The sequence below is a fragment of the Pelobates fuscus genome, chromosome 5 (genome assembly GCF_036172605.1).
Source record: "Pelobates fuscus isolate aPelFus1 chromosome 5, aPelFus1.pri, whole genome shotgun sequence".
Lineage (NCBI taxonomy): Eukaryota > Metazoa > Chordata > Amphibia > Anura > Pelobatidae > Pelobates > Pelobates fuscus.
Genome location: NC_086321.1, coordinates 136,374,838 through 136,396,703, shown reverse-complemented (window position 1 = coordinate 136,396,703; position 21,866 = coordinate 136,374,838). Strand labels below are relative to the sequence as shown.

The 21,866-nt window shown below is 40.9% G+C and overlaps 1 protein-coding gene across 2 annotated transcripts in view; it reads right to left on the bottom strand.

Moving 5' to 3' along the window:
• The window catches only part of GLT1D1 (glycosyltransferase 1 domain containing 1), a 108,736-nt gene extending 86,870 nt beyond the window's left edge, over positions 1-21,866 (bottom strand). The window contains exons 1-6 of one of the 2 annotated variants that reach the window (XM_063454341.1): positions 21,457-21,866; positions 16,903-17,051; positions 15,212-15,317; positions 9,233-9,284; positions 5,786-5,822; positions 737-793 (exon numbers count right to left, since the gene is read on the bottom strand). In XM_063454341.1, the coding sequence (XP_063310411.1) occupies positions 737-793; positions 5,786-5,822; positions 9,233-9,284; positions 15,212-15,317; positions 16,903-16,957 (307 nt within the window). In that variant the 5' untranslated portion in view covers positions 16,958-17,051; positions 21,457-21,866. The remainder of the gene's footprint in view (positions 1-736; positions 794-5,785; positions 5,823-9,232; positions 9,285-15,211; positions 15,318-16,902; positions 17,052-21,456) is intronic. The other variant, XM_063454340.1, reaches the window with a different exon arrangement.

The following is a 21,866-nucleotide window of genomic DNA, read 5'->3' as shown; positions in this document are numbered from 1 at the left end:
AGCACAATCAAAGCTCAAATACGGTGACGTTTTAATGGCATTGCATAAACATGAAAACTTTGAGTCACGTAGGTCTTGTCTGTTGTCAAAATTATTCTGGGATCATCCAAGCAGAACAGTATTTTAAGAAATTTTACTGCCAAGGGCATGGCAATATGGAAATACCACATTACAATTCTTGAAACACTACCAGGAAATACAATAATGTGACCTCTCCTTCAATATTTTTTGACAGCCAAATCACTTTCTGTGACATGTATGTTTTTTTTCGCTTAATGTAGTTTTAGTGCTGACAGGGTTAAAATGAACCAGGAATAAAATCACTACTTAGGGGAGTAAAGTGTTGCTCATTTGAATTCAAAGATGTATAAAGCTCAGGTGTGATTGATCTACTCTGATTTATTGAGGATGAAAAAACCTGCTAGGGCTCAGTTTAAAACTAGGACACAGGTATAGAATAATGACATGTATTTACAAACGTGATGAAGCTATTCTTTTGCATTTGTCAATTTGTTACGCACAGCTGGAGTGTCTGTGCGACAGGCTGGGAAAACCGCTGTTTCTGATCTTTTGGTTAATGGTTTTGTTCTTGCTAGTGATAAGTAGTTTGAAGCAGTTAGTGACATAAATTACAGTAACCCTTTGGCTGACACTTAGCTGCAGTAAATCGTAAACCCATTTCACATGAAAAGCACCAATTATAGAAGCGAACCTTTAAAATCCAACAATAATTTACCTGCATCATGTAGAAATGTTTCACAGCTGAAATATACATTTGGCATTGTTAAAATCCCTAAAAACACAGAGGAAGCAAAAATAACATTAGTCCTCTGGGTTTAAGTTTTACTTTCTTTGTTTTCAAGCTTATCTTACAAAACTAACTTTAATATGTTGAGGACATTTGTCTCAGTGTTATTATGTGCAAGCGATACATTACAGTGCCCTCATACTTGGATATGACAGAACCCCCACTAATATGCGGTGTGTACTGGGATATTGCAAAGCCCTTAGTAATGTGCAGTGTTGGCAGGCATATTAAAGGACCCCCACTAATGTGCAGGCTGTACATGGAATATTACAGAGCCCGCAGTAAAGGGCAGGCTGTATTTGGAATATTGCAGAGCCCCTTGTAATGTGCAGACTGTCCTTGAAATATTACAGAGCCCCTTGTAATGTGCAGACTGTCCTTGGAATATTACAGAGCCCCAGTAATGTGCAGGCTGTATTTGGAATATTACAGAGCCTCCAGTAATGTGCAGTGTGTACTGGAATATACAGAACCATTAGTAAGGTGCAGACTGTAGTGGGACATTATAGAGCCCACATAAATGACTTGTGTGTGTATTGGGATATTACAGAACACCTAGTAATTTGCAGTGTATATTGGAATATTACAGTGCCCACTGGGATGTGCAATGTGTACTAGGGGATACATAGCTCCCAGTAATGTGCAGTGTATACTGGGATATTACAGAGCCCTCTGTAATGTGCAGTGTGTACTAGGAGTTTGCATATCCCTTAGTAAAGTGCAATGTGTATGGGAGTTTGTAAAATACAATTTTAGAGAGATTGGTGAAAAGGAAAGACCAGAGTAAAATAAACTGAAATAAAGACTGATGAAAAGGAAGATAGTAAAAAACAGAAAACAAAAAGCATCAAAGGAAATGACATGAAAAGGGAAAATTAAAGTGACATATACAGTTAAAGGGACTCGCCAGTGACAGGAAAACAAACCATTTTCCTGGCACTGCAGGTCCCCTCTCCCTCTCACCCCCCATTCCAGGTTGCTGAAGGCAATGCCGTGCACGCGCATTAGACCTCCTCATAGGAAAGCATTAAAAATGCTTTCAAATGGTGATTTCAGCGATGCTGGAGGTCCTCACATAGCGTGAGGACGTCCAGCGATGCTATAGCACAGAAAATCTGTGCTATAAACCCAGAAGTGCCTTCTAGTGGCGGTCTAGTAGACAGCCACTAGAGGAGGAGTTAACCCTGCAAGGTAATTATTGCAGTTTATGAAAACTGCAATACTTACAGTTGCAGGGTTAAGGGTAGTGGGAGTTGGCACCCAGGACACTCCAATGGGCAGAAGTGGTCTGGGTGCCTGGAGTGTCCCTTTAATACATTACACATACATATTAATCACCCCTATATGTACATACATTAAGCATATATATATTTTATGTATCAGGCATACAGAAGCAGTATTATATTGAATCTACACCTTACTGTGTATAGGAGGAAGGATGAATAAACTTGGCAAGAGCTAGGGTAGCAATACAACACTAAAGACATCACATGCAAACTGTTTTATTAGAACTGATTTATCTAGTGTATATGTGAATGCAATTATGGGTCTATATATGCCCATAATTGATCATTTTTATTGGCACTTGGACAGTTTTAGAGAGGTCTGCATTCTCCACTTTAAAGGATCACTATAGGGTCAGGAACACAAACATGTATGCCTGACCCTATAGTGTTAAAACCACCATCTAGCCCCCCTGGGCCCCCCATGCCTCCATAAATATAGCAAAATCGTATTGTATTCAAGCCAGAAGGTGCAACTCTGCATGCTGTTTGCATAAAAAAACAAGCAGTCTGCTGACATCATCAGAAGTGGTAGCCTGATCCAATCACGGTGCTTCCCCATAGGATTGGCTGAGACTGACAAGGAGGAAGGTCAGGGGCAGAGCCAGCATGATTCAAACACAGCCCTGGCCAATCAGCATCTCCTCCGTTTTAATTTGGTTACTCGCTTTTCAAAGGAGCTCATCTACTAAATGGTTTACCCTGTTGTTGTTCTTTTCTCTACTGTGACTTGTTCTGGTGAGTAGAATCATTACCTGCAGGCTTTTTGCTGTAAACACTGTCTTTTTCAGAGAAAATGCAGTGTTTACATTACAGCCTAATGATAACTTCCCTGGCCACTCCTCAGATGTCTGTTAGAGATCCTTCCTGGGTCATGGCTGCCTAAAATGCATCCAAACATTCAGTGTCTCCTTCCTCTGCATGCAGACACTGAACTTTCCTCATAGAGATTCATTGATTCAATTCATCTCTATGAGGAGATGCTGATTGTCCAGGGCTGTGTTTGAATTGTGCTGGCTCTTCCCCTGATTTGCCTCCTTGTCAGTCTGAGCCAATCCTATGGAGAAGCATTGTGATTGGATCAGGCCACCACTTCTGATGATGTCAGCAGACAGGTTGCTATTCTGAGGCAAACAGCATGCAGAGCTACAGCTGCAGACTTGAATACAAATAAGATTGTACTATATTTAGGGAGGCATGAGGGGGCCAGATGGTGGTTATAACACTATAGGGTCAGGAATACATGTTTGTGTTCCTGACTGTTCCTTTAACACTTAAAACAACTGATGTTGGGGGCGGAGCTATCATCCAAGCTGCCTGGTCGCATGTTGCCAGAGCTCCGAGAGGGCTTCCACAAAAATAACGTGGAAAATCAAGCTTTATCGGCACTTCCTACCGCAGACACTTACCTGGTGACATGGGACGCTGCCGCAAGAAATATAAGCCTGATTGCCCACAGATGACAGCAGACATAGGCGATCTGCTGTGGAGGCCATAATCCTCGCAGAGACCTGTCATGGCGCCTCTGTCGGAACGGACTACCACGCACGTCCAGCGAGGAATCCCTACCAAGGGAAGCAGACCAAGTGTAGAGACTGGAGGGTAGAACCCCTCACCCACCTCCAAAACCAGTCAACAAACCCCAGGTAACTGAAGACAGTCTGCGGAACCTGTTGGACGAACTACGCCGCAATATCGCCGCCAACATTGGCCAGTTCCGTGAGGATATCACGGGAGTCTCAGCCTGACTCCATGACACGGAGCTACACACGGCAGCTCACGAGACTCACATTGACGCTCTGGAGCAGCAACTCTCTGCCATACAGCGGTCACAAAAGCAAAACCAGGCCCACATTGCTGTTCTAAAAGAGAAGAGGCGCTGAAAAAATATTAAATTACGCGGCTTTTTCCGGAGACTGCTCACCGTGCTGTTTCAGGCTAAACAAGCAAAATCTATCACCCTTGATGGTGGGCACCGTGTTGCCGGATCTCCCACAGGAGAACAGAGAACAAGCAGAGAGGTAATCCTTCGCTTTAAGCTGGGCACGGACCGCACAGCCTTTATGGCGGCAGTCCACACTGAGTCACCCCTCCGGTTCGAGGACCAAAGTCTTACCCTTTTCCCAGACTTATCCAGGGCCACGCTGGAATGTAGACAGTCGCTAAGACCTCTGACACTGGCACTAGCCGCAAACAAGGTACTGTACAAGTGGGTTTTCCCCACGAATTTTGATTGTACCAAGGGAAACAGGTCCACTGAAGATTGGGGACACTTCAGAGATCGCAGATGTCCTCCAACAACTTGGCCTGACGGAGTAAGCTGCCGGGCAGAATACCCCAACGCCAGCGACATCTACCTCCTGGGACCAGGAGAGGATTACGATGTTTGTGCCGGAAGCCCAAAGCGGGTTACCTCCACCAGTGCTCCAGTGACTTGACTCTCTATTACCTTTTGCCTACAACTTTTTTTTATAGTTTGTTTTTGCAGATACATATTTCCTCCTGCGCTCTCCTGAGCTTGATTATATAGTGTTAAATCCCACGGCTACACCTGTTATTTTAGTATTTTTATTATCTTTAATGGGTGACACTTCATATGTGCCACCGCCAGGCCCCGCCTGTATACTGTCCCACTGGCAGAGTATTCAACTACTAGTTCCATTGACACCTCCCCCCCTACCTTGGAGTAACCCTTTAACAGAAAACCAAGGGACATCTTTTATAGAATTAAATTAATTGTAGTGGCTATGGTGCTTATGGAGTCTCTTTAAACAGTATGTAAATTTTGAAAAGTCATATAGAAGTTGAGGAACCAAATAAGAAAGGACAACATTCACTATACGATACCATGGACAAAGGACACAGTTACGTTAAATGAACAATTACATATTTAACCCATTCAAAGCGGGGGGGGTTAAGAATTGCCATGCTAAGAATTCTACAAGCTAACTTGTAAAATACTGAGACTATTAATAACTAAAACTAATATGATGAGGTTAAATTTGTGCAGTATCTCTAGAACGTGCGCAAGACTCATGGTTGTAGGATTGTCAGAAAAAAAATCCAGCTCTTAAAACGAATGAAAGTATTTGAAAAATAAAGGTAATGCAATTTACATAATTAAAGGTTTACACTGAACCTGGAAAAGGTTTTTAGTTATTTTTAGTTACCTGGAATTCCCTGCCAGGCAAAGTTCCGGCTGTTGCATTTTATACCCCATCCTCATGTCACAGAGGCCTCGCTCTGTCCATCGTAGGCTTCTCATAGAGTGATTGAACCTACTGACAGCTCAGAGCACATGTGTGCTCTCCATGCCAGGGACGAACAGAGTTCTCCCAATGTCCCGAGTGCTGGGGTACAAGTTACAACTAGCACCCGGCACACAATTAGAAATGACTCTGTATATGCATTGTTTTAAAGAGAAATATTGCACATACATAATCCATGAAGGTTGGAATAACCCTTGGTGGTTGGAATAACCCATGGTGGTTGGAATAACCCTTTAAACCCATTTTATTAATATTTCTGAATTAAAAATAAAACACTTAATGAATAGTAAGTACAGCTAAAATAGGCAGCAAAACATTCATTAAAACGCAATATACATTTATCTTTCCCAGTTCTATAATTTAATATTATCACAAACTAAATTTTCATTATAAATTCACAAAAAAAAAAAAAAAAAAAAACTTACCTTGAGGTGTGATATGTATTTTGTGCATTGCATGTGGCTAAAACAAAAAAAGAAAAAGAACAGAAACAAATAATGAATAAGAGCAAAATATAATCTAACCCTCATCTCCGTGTTTTATTAATTTTGAGGTATAAAGAGAGTGAACTTGAAAATATGTTTATCCACACTGTACACAGTCATGTATTATAGGGATATACATTACAGCACCAAAAGTATGTGGGTGCAATTTTTAAATCCGTGTACTCAACCATTTCAGTCATAACTGGGCTAACAAAACACCACCTTATATAGCAGGGTTTTAGGCACCGATTTCAGAGTGCCTGCAAGGGGAATTCTTATGCCTAAAAGAGAGCAAAATAAAACTCTTTGGAAGAACCACTGTAACTGCTGCATCTCATTGAAGTGGTAATTTTTTCTGGAGAACCCTGACACCATCCTTCCATTCAGCATTAAAGTCTTTTTTTTATGTGTATGCTAAACCAAAGTCCTTAGCAGCCCATCTATAATCTGATTTGGCTAATGTGGAAGCATTTGCCCGAGCAGTAATGGGCAGTTGTAAATGGCTAAGAGTGTCACCACATTCAGCCTATTAAGTGTTTATTGCTGATATTTTAAATGGATTTAACTTAGTATGGCTAGAGGTAGGTGGATAATCTCTGCCTTAGCCATACCTCCACTAGGAGTTGGGCTGTTTGTGGTCAGGACCCTTATCTAGTATTAAGGGAAAACCATAGCGTTAGGAATGTATTCCTTACATAATAGTGTCCTGCTACATAGCGAGGTGTTCCATCTGCCGTGTGAAGAGTATTACTTCCTTTCTGCCCATGCTGATCATCAGTGTTGATGATCTCAGCCATGCCACGGATTCCCCATAGGGAAGCACTAGGAGGCTAGTGTGAATATGTAACAAAGCACCATATTGCATCAATTTGATATATAAACTGAGTTTTGCCTAATTTATAGCAGAGGAAGCACCTCTAGTGGTTGTCAGGAAGACAGTCACTAGAGGCCTGTTAAACCTGCAATTTAAACATTGCACTTCCAACAGAACAGCAATGTTTTACATTGCAAGATTGAATAGACAGGGGCTTTGCATATTACAGTGCTTCTTGATGGTATTTTAAATGGATTTAACTTGGTACGGCTAGAGGTGGGTGAGTAATCTCTGCCTTAGCCATACCTCCACTAGGAGTTGGGCTGTTTGTGGTCAGGGGCCATTATCTAGTATTAAAGGAACACTATAGCGTTGGGAATTTATTCCTTACGCTATAGTGTCCTGCTACCTAACTAAGTGTTCCATCTGACGTGTAAATTATTGAAAGGAGAATATTACTACCATTCATTGGTTTGCATATTCCTACAATGAATGTAATTCAACATAATAACCAGAATCTTCAAATATCACTTCCTAAAAACTAATTAATTCTGTGCTGGCTTATAAACCTCTTCCCATTTGTTGTTTTGTTACCTATGAAGTCATGAGGAAGATCACACCACAGTTTCAGTGATAATATTCATGACAATAATGCTAGCAGTTGTATTGCTCTAAACTTCTGGCATTTGCAAGCCGACATGTTATGATGCTAATAATGTTTATCTTTTCATACACTGTTTAGTATTAATTTGGCCAACTCCTTATCATATTCACTAACTCGTCCTTTCCTCTGATAGTTTCTAAATCAAAACCTGACTTCCAGGTCACAAAATCCACGTTTTTATCTATGTATTTAACCTCCCCACGTTTAAGTTTTAACATTTCTCCAACCCTCTACCCATTCTCCCATGGTTCTCAAAAGCCCCCTTATTACTGAGGTGGAGTCACTCCCTTGAGCTAGTTTGTTGAAAGATTGAATCTGTGTGGCATGACCCAACAGTCAACCACATAGGATGTGAGAGGCTGGAGTTCCACTACATGATTGGATGGAACCAATGACCCATACACCAGCTAATGGTTCTGGGCAGTCACATAAGTTGCCTCTTGGTCTGATTGATGAATATTTGGGCACACTGGTGGACTTACACGTCACTAACATTGCCACATTTAAAAGGATTCAATGGATAGAAAACCCAAAACACCACAATAAAGACAGGCATCCACAATATGAACACTTTGATACTCACAAAGTCTGACTGCAGAAAAACAATTGTGGAAATTAAATATGACAACAGAGTGAAATTAGCAGATAAGACTAGACATGAAAGGTCTTAATGAAAGGGTACAAGTTTTGTCAGCAACACCATGTAGCTGATTTAGCCAATGCAAAGTAGCATTCTTGTCAGTGTGAGAATAATCTAGATGATATCGATAATAAAGGTCAACGTTACAAAATAGAGATCAATGGAATCTGTGGACCACAGTTCCTTAAAGAAACTCATAAAGCATCATAACTACTACTATGTGCATGATGTCTGGAGTCTGTATGTGTAGAATTTCACCATGAAACACTGTACATAGAGAGATTAATCCCTCTGCTGCTAACTCAAAAAAGAGTTATGGGCTGGCTAATATTAATTTTGTGCTATAGTGGAGTCTGACACCTGCACAGAGCACTGTACGTGATGTCCATGTCATCCCCTCAGTTCGCTCTCCCTGAATCCTCAGCTATGGAGAGTGATGCCAGTGGAGGAAGACCGACCCAAGGGAGGCAGTATAAAGAGAAAATAGAGAGGGACCAAGGACAGAGTGCTATCACAGCGCTCAGAGACAGCCGTGGTAAATACCAAGAGAAACTGCTCACCTCCAGCAGGAAAAAAAAACAAATTAAAGGGTAGATCGATATTTTCATGTAAAATGAGGGGAGGGGTTAAGGAGATTAATAGAATTGGTAGAAGGAGATGTTAGGACTGTTACAGTTTTAGGCTTCACACAAAATCCAATATTAACCCTAACCTAAATATCATGTCAACTTACCAGAAAGCTTTATTATAACATTATAATTATAAACTGCTATTTAAAGTGGTTAGTACTGTTGAACAGATATGTTTTTAAAAATCATAGTTAATAGTTTAAGATATATAGATAGACATAGAGACAAACAGATAGATAGGCAGATTTATATATGGTCGGTCTGCGAAAAACATATAAATAAAAAGATAAACAAGTTTTGTTTTATTGCAGGCAAGGAAAAAGAAAAAAGTCGAGAATATTAACATTTTATCTGCTTCCTAACAATTAGCTCTGGCTTTTAAGATTCCAAGAAAATGTGTCATGTGTAGCGATTTATATCAAAATAACATGTACTATTTATGCACCTCTATGTATTCCCATTTATAAATATCCAAATGAAGCAATCGTATGTTTCCCCTCACTTCCAGAGTGTCTTAATGTCCCAGGTCAATAGCCTACCAAAAGGCTTCCCCAAAGCAATATGTTACAATCGCTTACTTTTGAAAGGGTTAATACAGTACAAGTATATTAGTACAAGGGCTAATTTGTCAGTGTCATACCCAGTGCGTTGCAGCAATTTCTTTGATCTTGTAAGTAAATGCCACAGCAAACCTGTAAGAAAATGTTAATTGAAATGTTTAACAAGAAATCTGTGGGCAGCATTTTAACAAAAGCCAAGCATATTTTTAAACATTTTACTTAACAGCTATATGTGTGGGCAAGGTCTTAGACAACATTTTCCAACAACCAAAAACAAAAAGTGGATTAGCATTCTAGCCCTTGTTGATTTTTTTTTTTGCAAACATGAGTCTACTCAGTTAGCAATGAGTTGTACTGCAATGACATCATGTTATGAAATTCAAACTAACATTCGTTGTCCACATACATCCAGTGCTTCTCTAGAAGCACATTGTATGTCATTTAGTTTCAATAACTGAATCTGTTAGTCTAAAGCCTCTAGTGGCTGCCTGAGTGACTGTCACGTTAATAAAAAAAATGGTATTTCAGTAATGAAGAAATTAACATGAAACCATGATAATAAAAAGAAAAAGAGCAATTGCAAATGTTAAAACCAAGCAAATACATTAAACCTACAGCACAACCAGAAGATGTAAACCATGGGTGTCCACCCTTTTGACTTCCTTGGGCCGCATTGAATGCAGAGGAATTGTCTTGGGCCACACATCAATCAAATATTATAGATTATAGATAATGTATATAAGTAATATCTTTAAAAGTCCTTTTCTTAATTTTGTTATTTCAATTGTTTAGTAGATAACTCCCTTATTTGTTATCCTTGTGTGGGATTGGCATATTTAAGGATATCAAATTAGGGAGCTATCTACTAAACACATACACATGCATATACGTATGCACACATAACCACAGATACACACACAATCACATACCTATACACACAGTCACATACGTACACACAGTCACAAATCCCACACACAATCGAAAACCCCCCACACAAACATACCCAGATATACCCATACACAATCATAGACCTATACACACAATCATATACATAAATCCCACACGTATACACACAAATCACATACATACAAACACAAAAACACACACATAATCACAAACTTACACACCCAATCACAGACATGTCCACAGATTCCTGCCAACTCCCCCACACACAGCCAATCACTGACAAAACATACACAAAAATCACATGCACACACATTTAATACTAAAGAGGTCCACCCAGCCTCCCTACCTTGCTCTGGGAGCGCTGGAGTGGATCCTCTTCTTGGTGGCCAGTGGTTGCTGCTGGGCTGGAGCCTGGGACCTCTGTGCTCTTCATGCACAGATCCCTTGCGCACCCAGCAATGATGCCAGGATGACGTCATACCCAGGCGGACAGCTCACTGCCAGGAGCGGTGAGGAAGCTGTGCAGGAGCAGCACAGAATGTAATGGACTCAGGGACGTACCTGGAGCATTTGGCACCCCTGCCCAAATTCAATTGTAAATAAAAACACCCACTATTTTAAAATATATATATTTTTTAAATGTTTTCTAATTTTTCTTGTTTATTGCCTACTACAACAGCAGGCAATAAAAAATAAAAAAATAAAAAACCACCTTTTAACTCCCCTCCCCCCCCCCTTCACACACACACACACACACACACACAAAACACCTGCCCCTCTACAAAAACCACTGCCCATTCCCCCTTCTAAAAAAAACTGCCTAGTCCCACTTATACAACCTCCCCTCCACCTTCTAAAAAAAAAAACCCTGACCAGTCCCCCCTCCCTCTACAAATCCCCTGCCCCCCTCCCTCTACAAAAAACACTGCCCAGTCCCCATTTTACAAAAACCACTGCCCAGTCCCCCCTCTACAAAAACCACTGCCCAGTCCCCCCTCTACAAAAACCACTGCCCAGTCCCCCCTCTACAAAAACCACTGCCCAGTCCCCCCTCTACAAAAACCACTGCCCAGTCCCCCCTCTACAAAAACCACTGCCCAGTCCCCCCTCTACAAAAACCACTGCCCAGTCCCCCCTCTACAAAAACCACTGCCCAGTCCCCCCTCTACAAAAAACACTGCCCAGTCCCCCCTCTACAAAAAACACTGCCCAGTCCCCCCTCTACAAAAACCACTGCCCAGTCCCCCCTCTACAAAAACCACTGCCCAGTCCCCCCTCTACAAAAAACACTGCCCAGTCCCCCCTCTACAAAAACCACTGCCCAGTCCCCCCTCTACAAAAATCGCCCACCCGCTACAAACCCCCTCCACCCCAATTCACAAAAACTCCTGCCCCGCCTTCTACAAAGACCTCTGCCCCTTACCTCTACAACGACCCCTGTCCCCCTACAAACCCATTCACAAAAAAAAATCTGCTCCCTCTCAAGACCCCTGCACAAAAAAACAAAACAAACAAACACTTTTAAACAAACAAAAAAAAAAAACCCACAACAATATTAGCAAGCACTTACCACCCTGCTCCTCCACCTGCTTGCTGCTCCCTGCTGATCCGGACTCCAGACTCTCCCGCCGCAGCACCACCCGCACAGAGTGTCAGAGTGCATCTGCTAAGAACACCGTGAGGGCGGAGCATGTGGACAGCACAGCATTGCGAGCCTCCATATTCCTCCTCCTGGAGCCCCCTACGCCACTGAATGGGCTCCCTGCCTCACTCTCTGCCTGGCAGCACGGACGGCAACCGGGCCGCACTGCTAGAAGTCCCGGGCCGCATGTGGCCCGTGGGCCGTTGGTTAGACACCCATGATGTAAACGAGTTTCAATAAACAAAATGCACATATATATATAAAAAAAGGTGTATAACATAACCAAGGTTTGTTATTTAAAAAATAAAGTGTGCAAACTTCAGATCTAAAGCAAAGAAATCTCTGTGATAGTAAGTGAAAAATCAACTTTCTAAAGCTGATAGTTCACATAATGTATAGTTTGTGAGTAGAGTTTGAGATAAGAATGGTTCAGGAAAATAAATATTTAATAAACCTTTAACAACTAATCAGTAAACCATTTGTATTCCAGTTTATATATAAATATTTGCGAATTGTGGACACGCCTTTATCCTTTATCCCTTCCAGTGTAAGCCAAATGCTTAAAGGAACACTCCGAACACATAAACCAAGCTTGCTGAAGTTCTTTATTTTACAAAAATTTCAGATTTCAATAGAATTTTGCACATTTATAAATTGACTTTGTTATCAGTTTCAATCAGACAACAAATCCTGTTATTTACTGCTTGTTTAGCTAAACTCAAGAGGCAGGCAATTGTCCAGAACACCTACTTTGAAAGTCTGGGCTGGGTTAGAAGGGGAGGGCTTGCAAATGCTGCAGACAAGAGAACTGCAGCTTTTGCAAGTTGTTTTTAGATATATGTCAAAAAATTAAATACACGCATGTTTTTATTATATCTACTGAACAGTGATTTTTTTTTGGTATTTGGGTAGTGGTGTGCTCCTTTAATAAATTTAAGGCTAGTACTTGACACTAAAAATGTAGATGGCATGACCTTCTCAATGACAACTTCTGCTATTCGCCTCTGCCTGTGACTAGCAGAAACTCTAGAAAACATAGCATTTTGTATATCTGTATAACAACTGCATTGGATAGGGACTCTCCAAAAAAAAAAAAAATCTTCATATTCACTTGAACAGTGACTGCCTACTAGTGAAACCTTCCCGATGTATTTTCTCAAGTCTGATGCAAGATCCAAATTTACACAATACCCAATGGCAGGTACCCTCAATGTGACTAAAGAACTTTCAATTCCTCTTCCAAAGCACACAGGCTTGTTATATATAGGAACTTAAAGATACACAGTTTCCTCAATCACTTTCAAGTCCTGTTAATGGCTACCTCTGTGTTAATAGAAAAACCTAAAATTATAATACACCAGCACAAACATATTCTACATACAAAAGAAATTAAAAACAACTTATTATTTTAAGCACAGAGTTGAGTAGAGCTGCATAAACGGTCTCGTAATTCAACAACAGGTTTCCAGCAAGTTCGATTTATCCCTTCTGTCCATGATCTTAAAGGATCCCTATAGGGTCAGGAATACAAACATGTATTCCTGACCCTATAGTGTTAAAACCACCATCTAGCCCCCCTGGTCCCCTCATGCTTCCATAAATATAGCAACATCTTACTGTATTCAAGCCAGAAGCTGTAACTCTGCATGAGGTTTGCCTAAAAAAAAAAACAGGCAGTCTGCTGACATCATCAGAATTGGTAGCCTGATCCAATCACAATGCTTCCCCATAGGATCTGTTGAGACTGAGAAGGAGGTAGATCAGGGGCAGAACCAGCATGATTCAAACACAGCCCTGGTCAATCAGCATCTCTTCACAGAGATTAATTGAATCAATGAATCTCTATGAGGAAAGTTCAGTGTCTGCATGCAGAGGGAGGAGATACTGAATGTTTGGATGCATTTTAGGCAGCCATGACCCAGGAAGGATCTCTAACAGACATCTGAGGAGTGGCCAGGGAAGTTATCACTAGACTGTAATGTAAACACTGTCTTTTCTCTGAAAAGACAGTGTTTACAACAAAAAGCATGAAGGTAATGAATGATTCTACACACCAGAACAAATTCAATAGGCTGCAGTTGTTCTGGTGACTATAGCACTCCAGCAAATACAAAATAAATAAGTTACGGTTTTGTAGATATACCACAAATAACAACACGCATGCTCTTAATTATGTAATGTTTTATTTTGTATATCTAATACCTTTTCAAAAGCTGCATTTCTATTGTCTGCAGCTTTTGCAAGCCCTCACCTTGTAGCCGCGCCCAGACTTATTGCGACTGTCCCATCACAGACTTCGCAATTCAGCTCAATATGGTAGGTGATGTTTGCAGTTGCTGCTTCTAAGAGTCTAGCTCCACTGAGCTAACCAAACCAGGAAATGACAGGACCTGTTGTCTTCTTGAAGCCAGGGGGAGTTACCAGGTTAATTTGTAAAAGTGTAAATTTCTAAATTTAAAATTGTCAATTTTGTTTTAAAATGAAAAAAGAGGGAACACTCTTCACGCATGATGCTTTTCAGCAAGTTAAAGTGCTTTAGGAAGAAAAGTGGGAGAAATGTTTCCGCAAGGATGCATGGCATCAATAAATAAAATGGTCTGCTCTTTTGGAGGCTTGTCAATGACACCAAAGGGTACATCCTACCCAGAAAAGCAGTAACACTCCCCATGCCCATGCATGCCAGTCTGCTCAGCAGTTATAATGGCCAGCACCATTAATGGTAGCATGTGACCAAAGGGTTACAGAAGTGTGTATGCATGGAATGACTGGAGCCCACCATTTCCTGCCTCCACTCCACTATTAATACAGGCTAGCCATACATTCTTAAGCAGCAACATCTGTAAGCTCAACTGAGCTAAGCCCTGAAATGCAGGGTTTAGCTTACTGGCTGAGAGCAATATCTACTGATTGCTCTCAGCCAATGAGCTAAGCAATGCATTGCAGGAGAGCCAACAATAGTACCTGCTTAGAAGATTCCAGTTCTCTTGCATTAGAAAAGGACGTGGCGTACTGGGACCCCAGGTAAGAAGTCAAACAGTTCAAAAACAATGCAAAACCAACCTAGCCAGTGAGATATCTTGCTATTCACTTCTAGGTTTACATGCTTTTGTTAACATAAAAGCCACCATTCTTTCACAATTACTATTAAATGCAGCACAATGACCGTATCAATACTTAAGCTTGTTTTTTAAATAGACATACCGATACAATATTTTCAGACAAACACTGATACACGTACATTGTTCTTCTAATCCTGAACAAGAAAACACGTTTTCATTTCTTTTTGAAATGTTTAAAAGAGGAAGTAAGAATTATTGATTGACTTCAGTAGGTGATTCATTGAATTTGAGGAAGCTGTGCAGTCAGTGTCACATTATTTGTGAAAAAGGCATTACCACAGTAATATGCATTTAACAAGTCACCATCCAATCACGCCAACTTCATGTGTTAAAGGAAAAATGTGTGTGAAATGTGGCAATGCAGACACAATAGCTGATTAGGACATTATTACCTGGCTTCATCAAGCACAGCTCCCATCACACGAAATTTCTCTTCATTTTTAACATCTTCATTGATATCTGTTCCCCCAAATATAGCCCCAAATGGGATTCTGGTGCCTGGAAATAAATTTAAAGAATTATTAATAAACATTTCCATTCTTGTCACAACATGATCTAGGTTCTTCCCCATACCACATATATGTTCCATTTAATAAAAGGTTTCTGCAACAATGTATATCAACCCTTACTAATGCCACTAGACTAGGGTGAAACAAAAATTATAAAAAAAATGTAAGAAAAAGAAAACTATTTATATGGATTTTTCCACCTGACATGTTTTAAGTTATTAAAGAGACACTATAGTCACCAAAATCACTACAGCTTGGCATAGTGGTTCTGGTCCCTGCAGTCTTCGTACTGTAAAAGGCAGTGTTTCCATTGCTAACTAGGAACACCTCTAGTGGCAATCACTCAGATGGCCAATAGAGGTGCTAACTACTAGTCCAGTGCTGCAAAGTTCTCCTCCTCTCTGCTGCACAATGGCCTCCCAATGATTTCCTGTAGGAAAGCATTGGATTTGCTGAAATCCTCAAGATTGAGGATCTCAGACATGGAAAGTGTTGCAGCGGTGGAGAAAAGGCAAGTAAAATAACCTATTAACTCCACAGAGAAAGAAACTGAAGGCCTAATCATGTATTGTTAGGAATACATGTTTTTATTCCTGACACTATAGTGTTCCTTTAATGTTACCATTATATTTGTATTACTGTAAAAACAAGAAGCGGAGTAGCAGCTAAGTCAGGTTTTATTTGTTTATCTACAGTGCCACAATCCCACATTCCAACTTTCAATAAACCATACTTAGAATACGCTCTGTGAATGCATACTTGGTTATCCACAAAACAGCTGCATGCATTCATTTAACAGCTTGTTTTTGCCTCCCGCCAGCTCCACCGACCCAACGACAGATAGCGGCCCAGGACTGGTGCTACTAACTTTATATCAATATTTCTTTGTTCACTGCACTACCATGTTAGCGTGCCTATGATGGCTTCTGCCTATACCCTTCCCAGGATAAGAATCTCCAGCGCCATCTGCGGAACTGTGTTGAGTCTCGGTATCCAACAAGTGCCAACACAGTAAAGTGATGACACAATAGTCATGCAAGTGTCACGACATTGGAAAGAGAGGAGTACAAGCCAATGACAAAATAGACAAAGGACAGGGAGCTTGACTAAAGCGCCACCCTTTGGCAAACTGCAGGCTATACATATGGAAAAGTAGTTCCAACTTTTCCATATAACTTTTAAAATGACCATTATTTTTTTTTTTTTTTAAAGGGGGGGGGGGGCACAGGGAGACTTAATTCAAGTGATGTTATTGAGATCTGTGGATTTGTCTCAATTCACAGGACTCAAATGAACTTGTGTTTTGGATAAAAGAATCTACGTACAAATGACTGAGTACCAGAGTGTGGTGGACACTTTTTTTCTTGTCTTAAGTGAGAAAACTTTGCCTTCATTTTGGTGCACATGTTCATAATTTATTTTTGCTTCCTGTTTATGCTAGAAAATGTTTGATTTGACCCTAACATGTTGTATACATCCTTCTGTTCAGTCACTATAGTACTTTGGACATTATTCACAATGCATGTAAGAGAGGCAATAACATATGCATGCATATTGAACTAAAAAAAAGTTACCCAGCATAAATCTGCCTGCTTTATACAGATGAATGACCAGTCCTGCATCAAACATATCTTTAGAGATTAGCTTTGCTACTTCAAATGGATTCTCTATTGATGTAGCATCTTTCAGCACACATTGATGTCCAGCTGCTTCAAGATGATCCCTGGAGGAGAATATAAAATAAAACACAATAAAGGGTTTATGCACGGACATGTGGAACCCACATAGCAAAATTCTACTTAAATCAGGTTTTGACTAATCTCACTAGACAGGGTATGGCTGTTTCTGATATCTTTCCAATATTGCAAAGTAAATAATAAGCATATACATCCACGGAGAGTAATGCATTTTTGTCAAGCTATTTGAAAACTGTTGGACAAAAAAATGGGAGGGACTGCACGCATAAAGTCCTTGCACCCTAACAATAACATCAGAGGGTCTCTTAAAGATAAAATATCATCCTACTGAAGAATATGAAATAATAATCTAGACATGGGAGGGCAAGAGTGTTGTGAATGTGCTCTCTCTTAAAGGAACACTATAATGCTAGGAATACAAATATGTATTCCGAACACTATACTGCCCTAGTCACTGTTTAGGGTACTGGGCCAGCGCTACCAGGGTTATTTAAAAAAAAAAAAAAAAAAAGTATTTTAATTACCTTTTACCTCGCTGTGCCAGTGTCTTTGGTTAAAATCATCAAAAGGAAAGCATTGGGAATCCATTGTGCAGCCATGGCAAAACACTTCACTGCATCAGTCAGACCATCTGATTGAAATAGAGTTTTACACTCAGGTTCATGAAAGTGCCTCTAGAGGCTGTGATATTGACAACCACTAGAATCAAGCTAGCCCTGCAATGAAAACTTGGCCTTGTGCAGCTCCAGGATTAAAATGGGGGAGGCACATGGCACCCTGACCACTTTATTCAAATTAAGTGGTCTGAGTACCTATAGTTTCCTTTAAAGAGAGCATCAAAATCACTTCAACTTAATGAAGCAGCATTGGAGCAGACATGCTTCCCTGCCACCTTGCAAATGAATAAAAAGCACTGTTTGTGCAAAAACTGCACTGTTTATACTTTGCAAAACCCGTGTTTACTAGTAGTTGTCAGTTAGACAGCCACTATTGAATCTATTTAGCACCTTATGTCCGCAAGAAAAGTATGCTTAGAGAAGCGCTGGAGAGTCGGAGAAGGATCTATGATTTTACCAGAGGAGAATTTAGTAGATATAGTTAGATCATGGTTTCAAATTAAGGATTGCTCTAGCATGGTAGCAGAACAATGGAGAACAGCATCACAATACAAGTAGAGCTCTGTCCCGGTGTGTTCTGCTAAGAAACAAGCCTGTTGGCACACCACTAGCATTTCAAGCATGCGCAATTGGTGTTTTCCAATCAAGCTCTACTATAGCAGGTTTGCACACTCACTTTACCGGTTATACTTTATAGTGTATTGTTTTTATGAGTTCAAATGTTGGTGAATACGTCTTGTGTTTTTTTTTTTATGTGCGAGTAATAACAACACGATTGTAAAGCCACGACAACTATAAAAAGCCGAGTAATAACAATATAGAACATCAGCATGGCGTACAATGGTCAGCACAATTTTTGTTAAAATAGGAGTAAGAATCAAGATAATACATCTAATATTTTAAGCATAAAGAAGATAATCACTGTACTGACTGGTAAGACTAACATCGGCATGGGCACTTTTAAATTAGTGCAATTGTTTAGGTTGAGGCATGAAGTGGGAACACATGTATTGATAACAAGTAGGAAGAATACTCCCTAAGAGATAGGCCCGATATGCCAATAGTGAAGAGATAACGAGAAACGGCAAATATAGGCCATGTTGGAACTCGTGAGGCAGTATAGTATGAAGATTTCTGGCTGTGCAGGTAGATTACAGACTTAAGTGAAGTGCCACGGCAGCACACAGAGGTTAACAGCATAGATTTCGACTGAGCATATACTGACTGCACATTTTTATGTTATTATTATGTTTAAACAAGCTAGAGTAACACGTCTATATCAACTTTGGCAATGTGGAAACAGTTAAAAAAGGTAGACGTGCGCAATATTCTGTATAATGTAGATAGTTTTCGCTGCACTTATTAGTGTAGACTAAATGGAAAAAACTAATTAAACGCTTCAGTAGCACAATTCTGTCCGAAGGACCGAGAGAGAAAATGTAGATCGTTACTTTCAAGCGGTCGTACCACTGGCTTAGAAACGTCAACTACCGATATAGGTATTAAACTATTGTGCTATGGCCGCACATCAGTGCGGTGAATAATAGCTTATAGCCCACACAAGTGTAAGCTGTGTTAGGGTGCTGGCAAGTCAAGATATCATTTGCGAACTGTGGGTGAACAGTAAAAAATAAGGAGTGCTGAGCTGCATTCTGAGAATTACACTGAGGGTGTAGTGGTAACGCATTATTTAAGTATGGCCTGGTATTAGTGAGACCTAAAATTGGAACAGAAAATAGAGCAAAAAGTAAAACAGAAACTGGTATAACCTCATGCGGTCAGGGTGTAAATGTTGGTATGGGGCTCTCTAAAGAGACCAATGGCTGGAGTTCAAGTAGTGACAGCTTTGTAGGCATCCGCATAGGGCCTCCACGGCACAAATGGGGCTTTGCCAGCCGGGTCCCAGGTATGCGTCCTGGCCGTAGTCCTTGTCCCTCTGTTGGTGAGAGCGTCTTGCAGGAGGCCCAGAGTCTTTAAGATGGCCGCTGCCCCTTCAAGATCCTGGACTGTGTGGAAGATGCTGCCTTGAAGGACCACTAGGGTATGGGATCCCTTCCATCTGTAGGAAATATCTTGTTCATGAAGTAGCGATGTGAAGGGCTGTATAGTTTTGCGCCATGCCAGAGTGCTCCCTGATAAGTCAGCAAAAAAGGTGAGAAGTGAGTTCTCAAAGTTGTAGGGAGTTTTCCCCCTGAGCGCTCCCAGTACTGCTGCCTTATCTTGCCCGGTTTGGAAGCGCAGAATCAGGTCTCGTGGGGCTGTGACAGGTGCCTTTGTTGGTCTCAGGATCTGAAACATTTCCTCGATCATCACCGCTTTCGCCTGTTTGGAGGATAGCATTGCAGTTAGTAGCCGTCTCATGAAGTGTTGTAGTTCTGCTTCGCAGACCGCTACTGCTATCCCTCTGATTTTGAGGTTTTTGCTACGCCTGGAGTCCTCCAGTGCTGCAAACCGCTGTTTAGTGGCGGTATGTTGCCGTTGGATTGTGTGAATCTCTTTTTGTAAGTGAGTGAGTTGTGCCTTTGCATTCTGGGAGTCACTTCCCAGGGTACCCATAAGGCCAGTCAAGCCTTGCAGGTCTTTGCGGAACGTTGCCATATCCATTTGGAGATCCCTCCATAGGCCTGCCAGCAGCTCTTGCATGTCAGCCTTAGTTACAGGTGTTGAGTACAGTTTGGAGGTTGCCGATACCGGGTTCGGGTTCGGCTCCCGCTGGGCAGGTAAGTGGAGGTCCCCATGCTCCATGGTTTGGTCATTTGGTGGCCATCTCGAGCAGTGATGCACCATGTGCCTGCCACCATAAATCGCTGATGCTCGTGCCTGATTTCGGCTTGTCCCTCCTTTGTTTTTTAATTTTTCGACCCATGTCAATACAGGCTGCCTGGGGGTCCAGGTGGGGTTGGTTTGTTTGGGGCTGGATTCAATAAAAATGTGGCAAATAGTTCTTTGGTCACAGAGCACAGCAGGCATGCGACCGTTCAGTTCAGTAGCTTGGCTCCACCACAAGTATTTTTTTACTTTTTTTTAATACTTATGTATCAAGCTAAATAGATTACTAGAAATTAAAAATTATTCAAACATGGGGGGCACTTATAATGAACACTTTACAGTCAGCATGCCTATGAGGTAGTAAAGTTACACTTTAACTCTTATACTAACAAGGTATGGCAATGCAAACAAACTAAAATAGGTCAGTCTGTCAGCAATGTCCTTGTTGGGGAAAACAACATGTATATAATACTGGTAGAAAATTTGGGTACTATGTGCATGTTTGAGTAGTCTGACACAAACCAATGGTCCACTGGGTGCCTGTGGCCTGTCACCTCTTTTCTAATATATTAAACAAGTTAGTTATTGCAGAAGTTACACTTCCACGTTAGCGAACTCATTTCCGTCTAAATTTGGATGACATTCACAGCTGACACGCTCTGCCTATCACTGCTGCCTTAAAGAGACTCTTTAGTACACGCCAGTTACCAACATAAGCACTCTTTTATTCTTTAGGAAAAATTATTTTATGAATGATATTTACGAATTGTATTTACAACATGTGTATCCAAATGAGGAACAATGCCAAGCAACAATAAACAGGTGTAGATTGGCAATATAATCAATGTAACTTTATTTATTTCATAGAATTTGTGATGACATACATGGAGCACAGGAAGACAACTTTACAATAAAATAGTCACACATTGCAAAATACACTTATACATACATACATACACACACACACACCACTGTTGCAGGCAATGCATTCTCACACAGATCATGACAAAAAGGATTGTGCAAATAACAAGCATACTGGACCAACCTGGGAAAAGGCTGCACATTATTTAAATATATATATAATGTTCAATGACCAAGCTGTAGCTTGGCATGCTGCCTCCACTACCGGTAATTCATTTGGCAAACATATTAGGAGGGATGGCTGCCTGGCTGATGCTTACTTGATTCTCTCTGCTGTGGTTGAATTGCCAGTGTGGGCTCTGAGACAGGCCAGAAAGAGGATCCTCATAGCTGACAGCACAGGAGGAAGCTCTCTATACAGTACTAGCATGCATATCGCTGCCACGTCTGCCTTGTTGTTATTTCTTTGCTTCAGATCCGGTTCTCCAGTCGCAACATTCTATTCATAACTCACACCCAGGAAGGTGGAGATGCAATTTGTGTGATAGTGAACACCACATACACGACTGTCACGCTTTCATTACCAGGAACGGA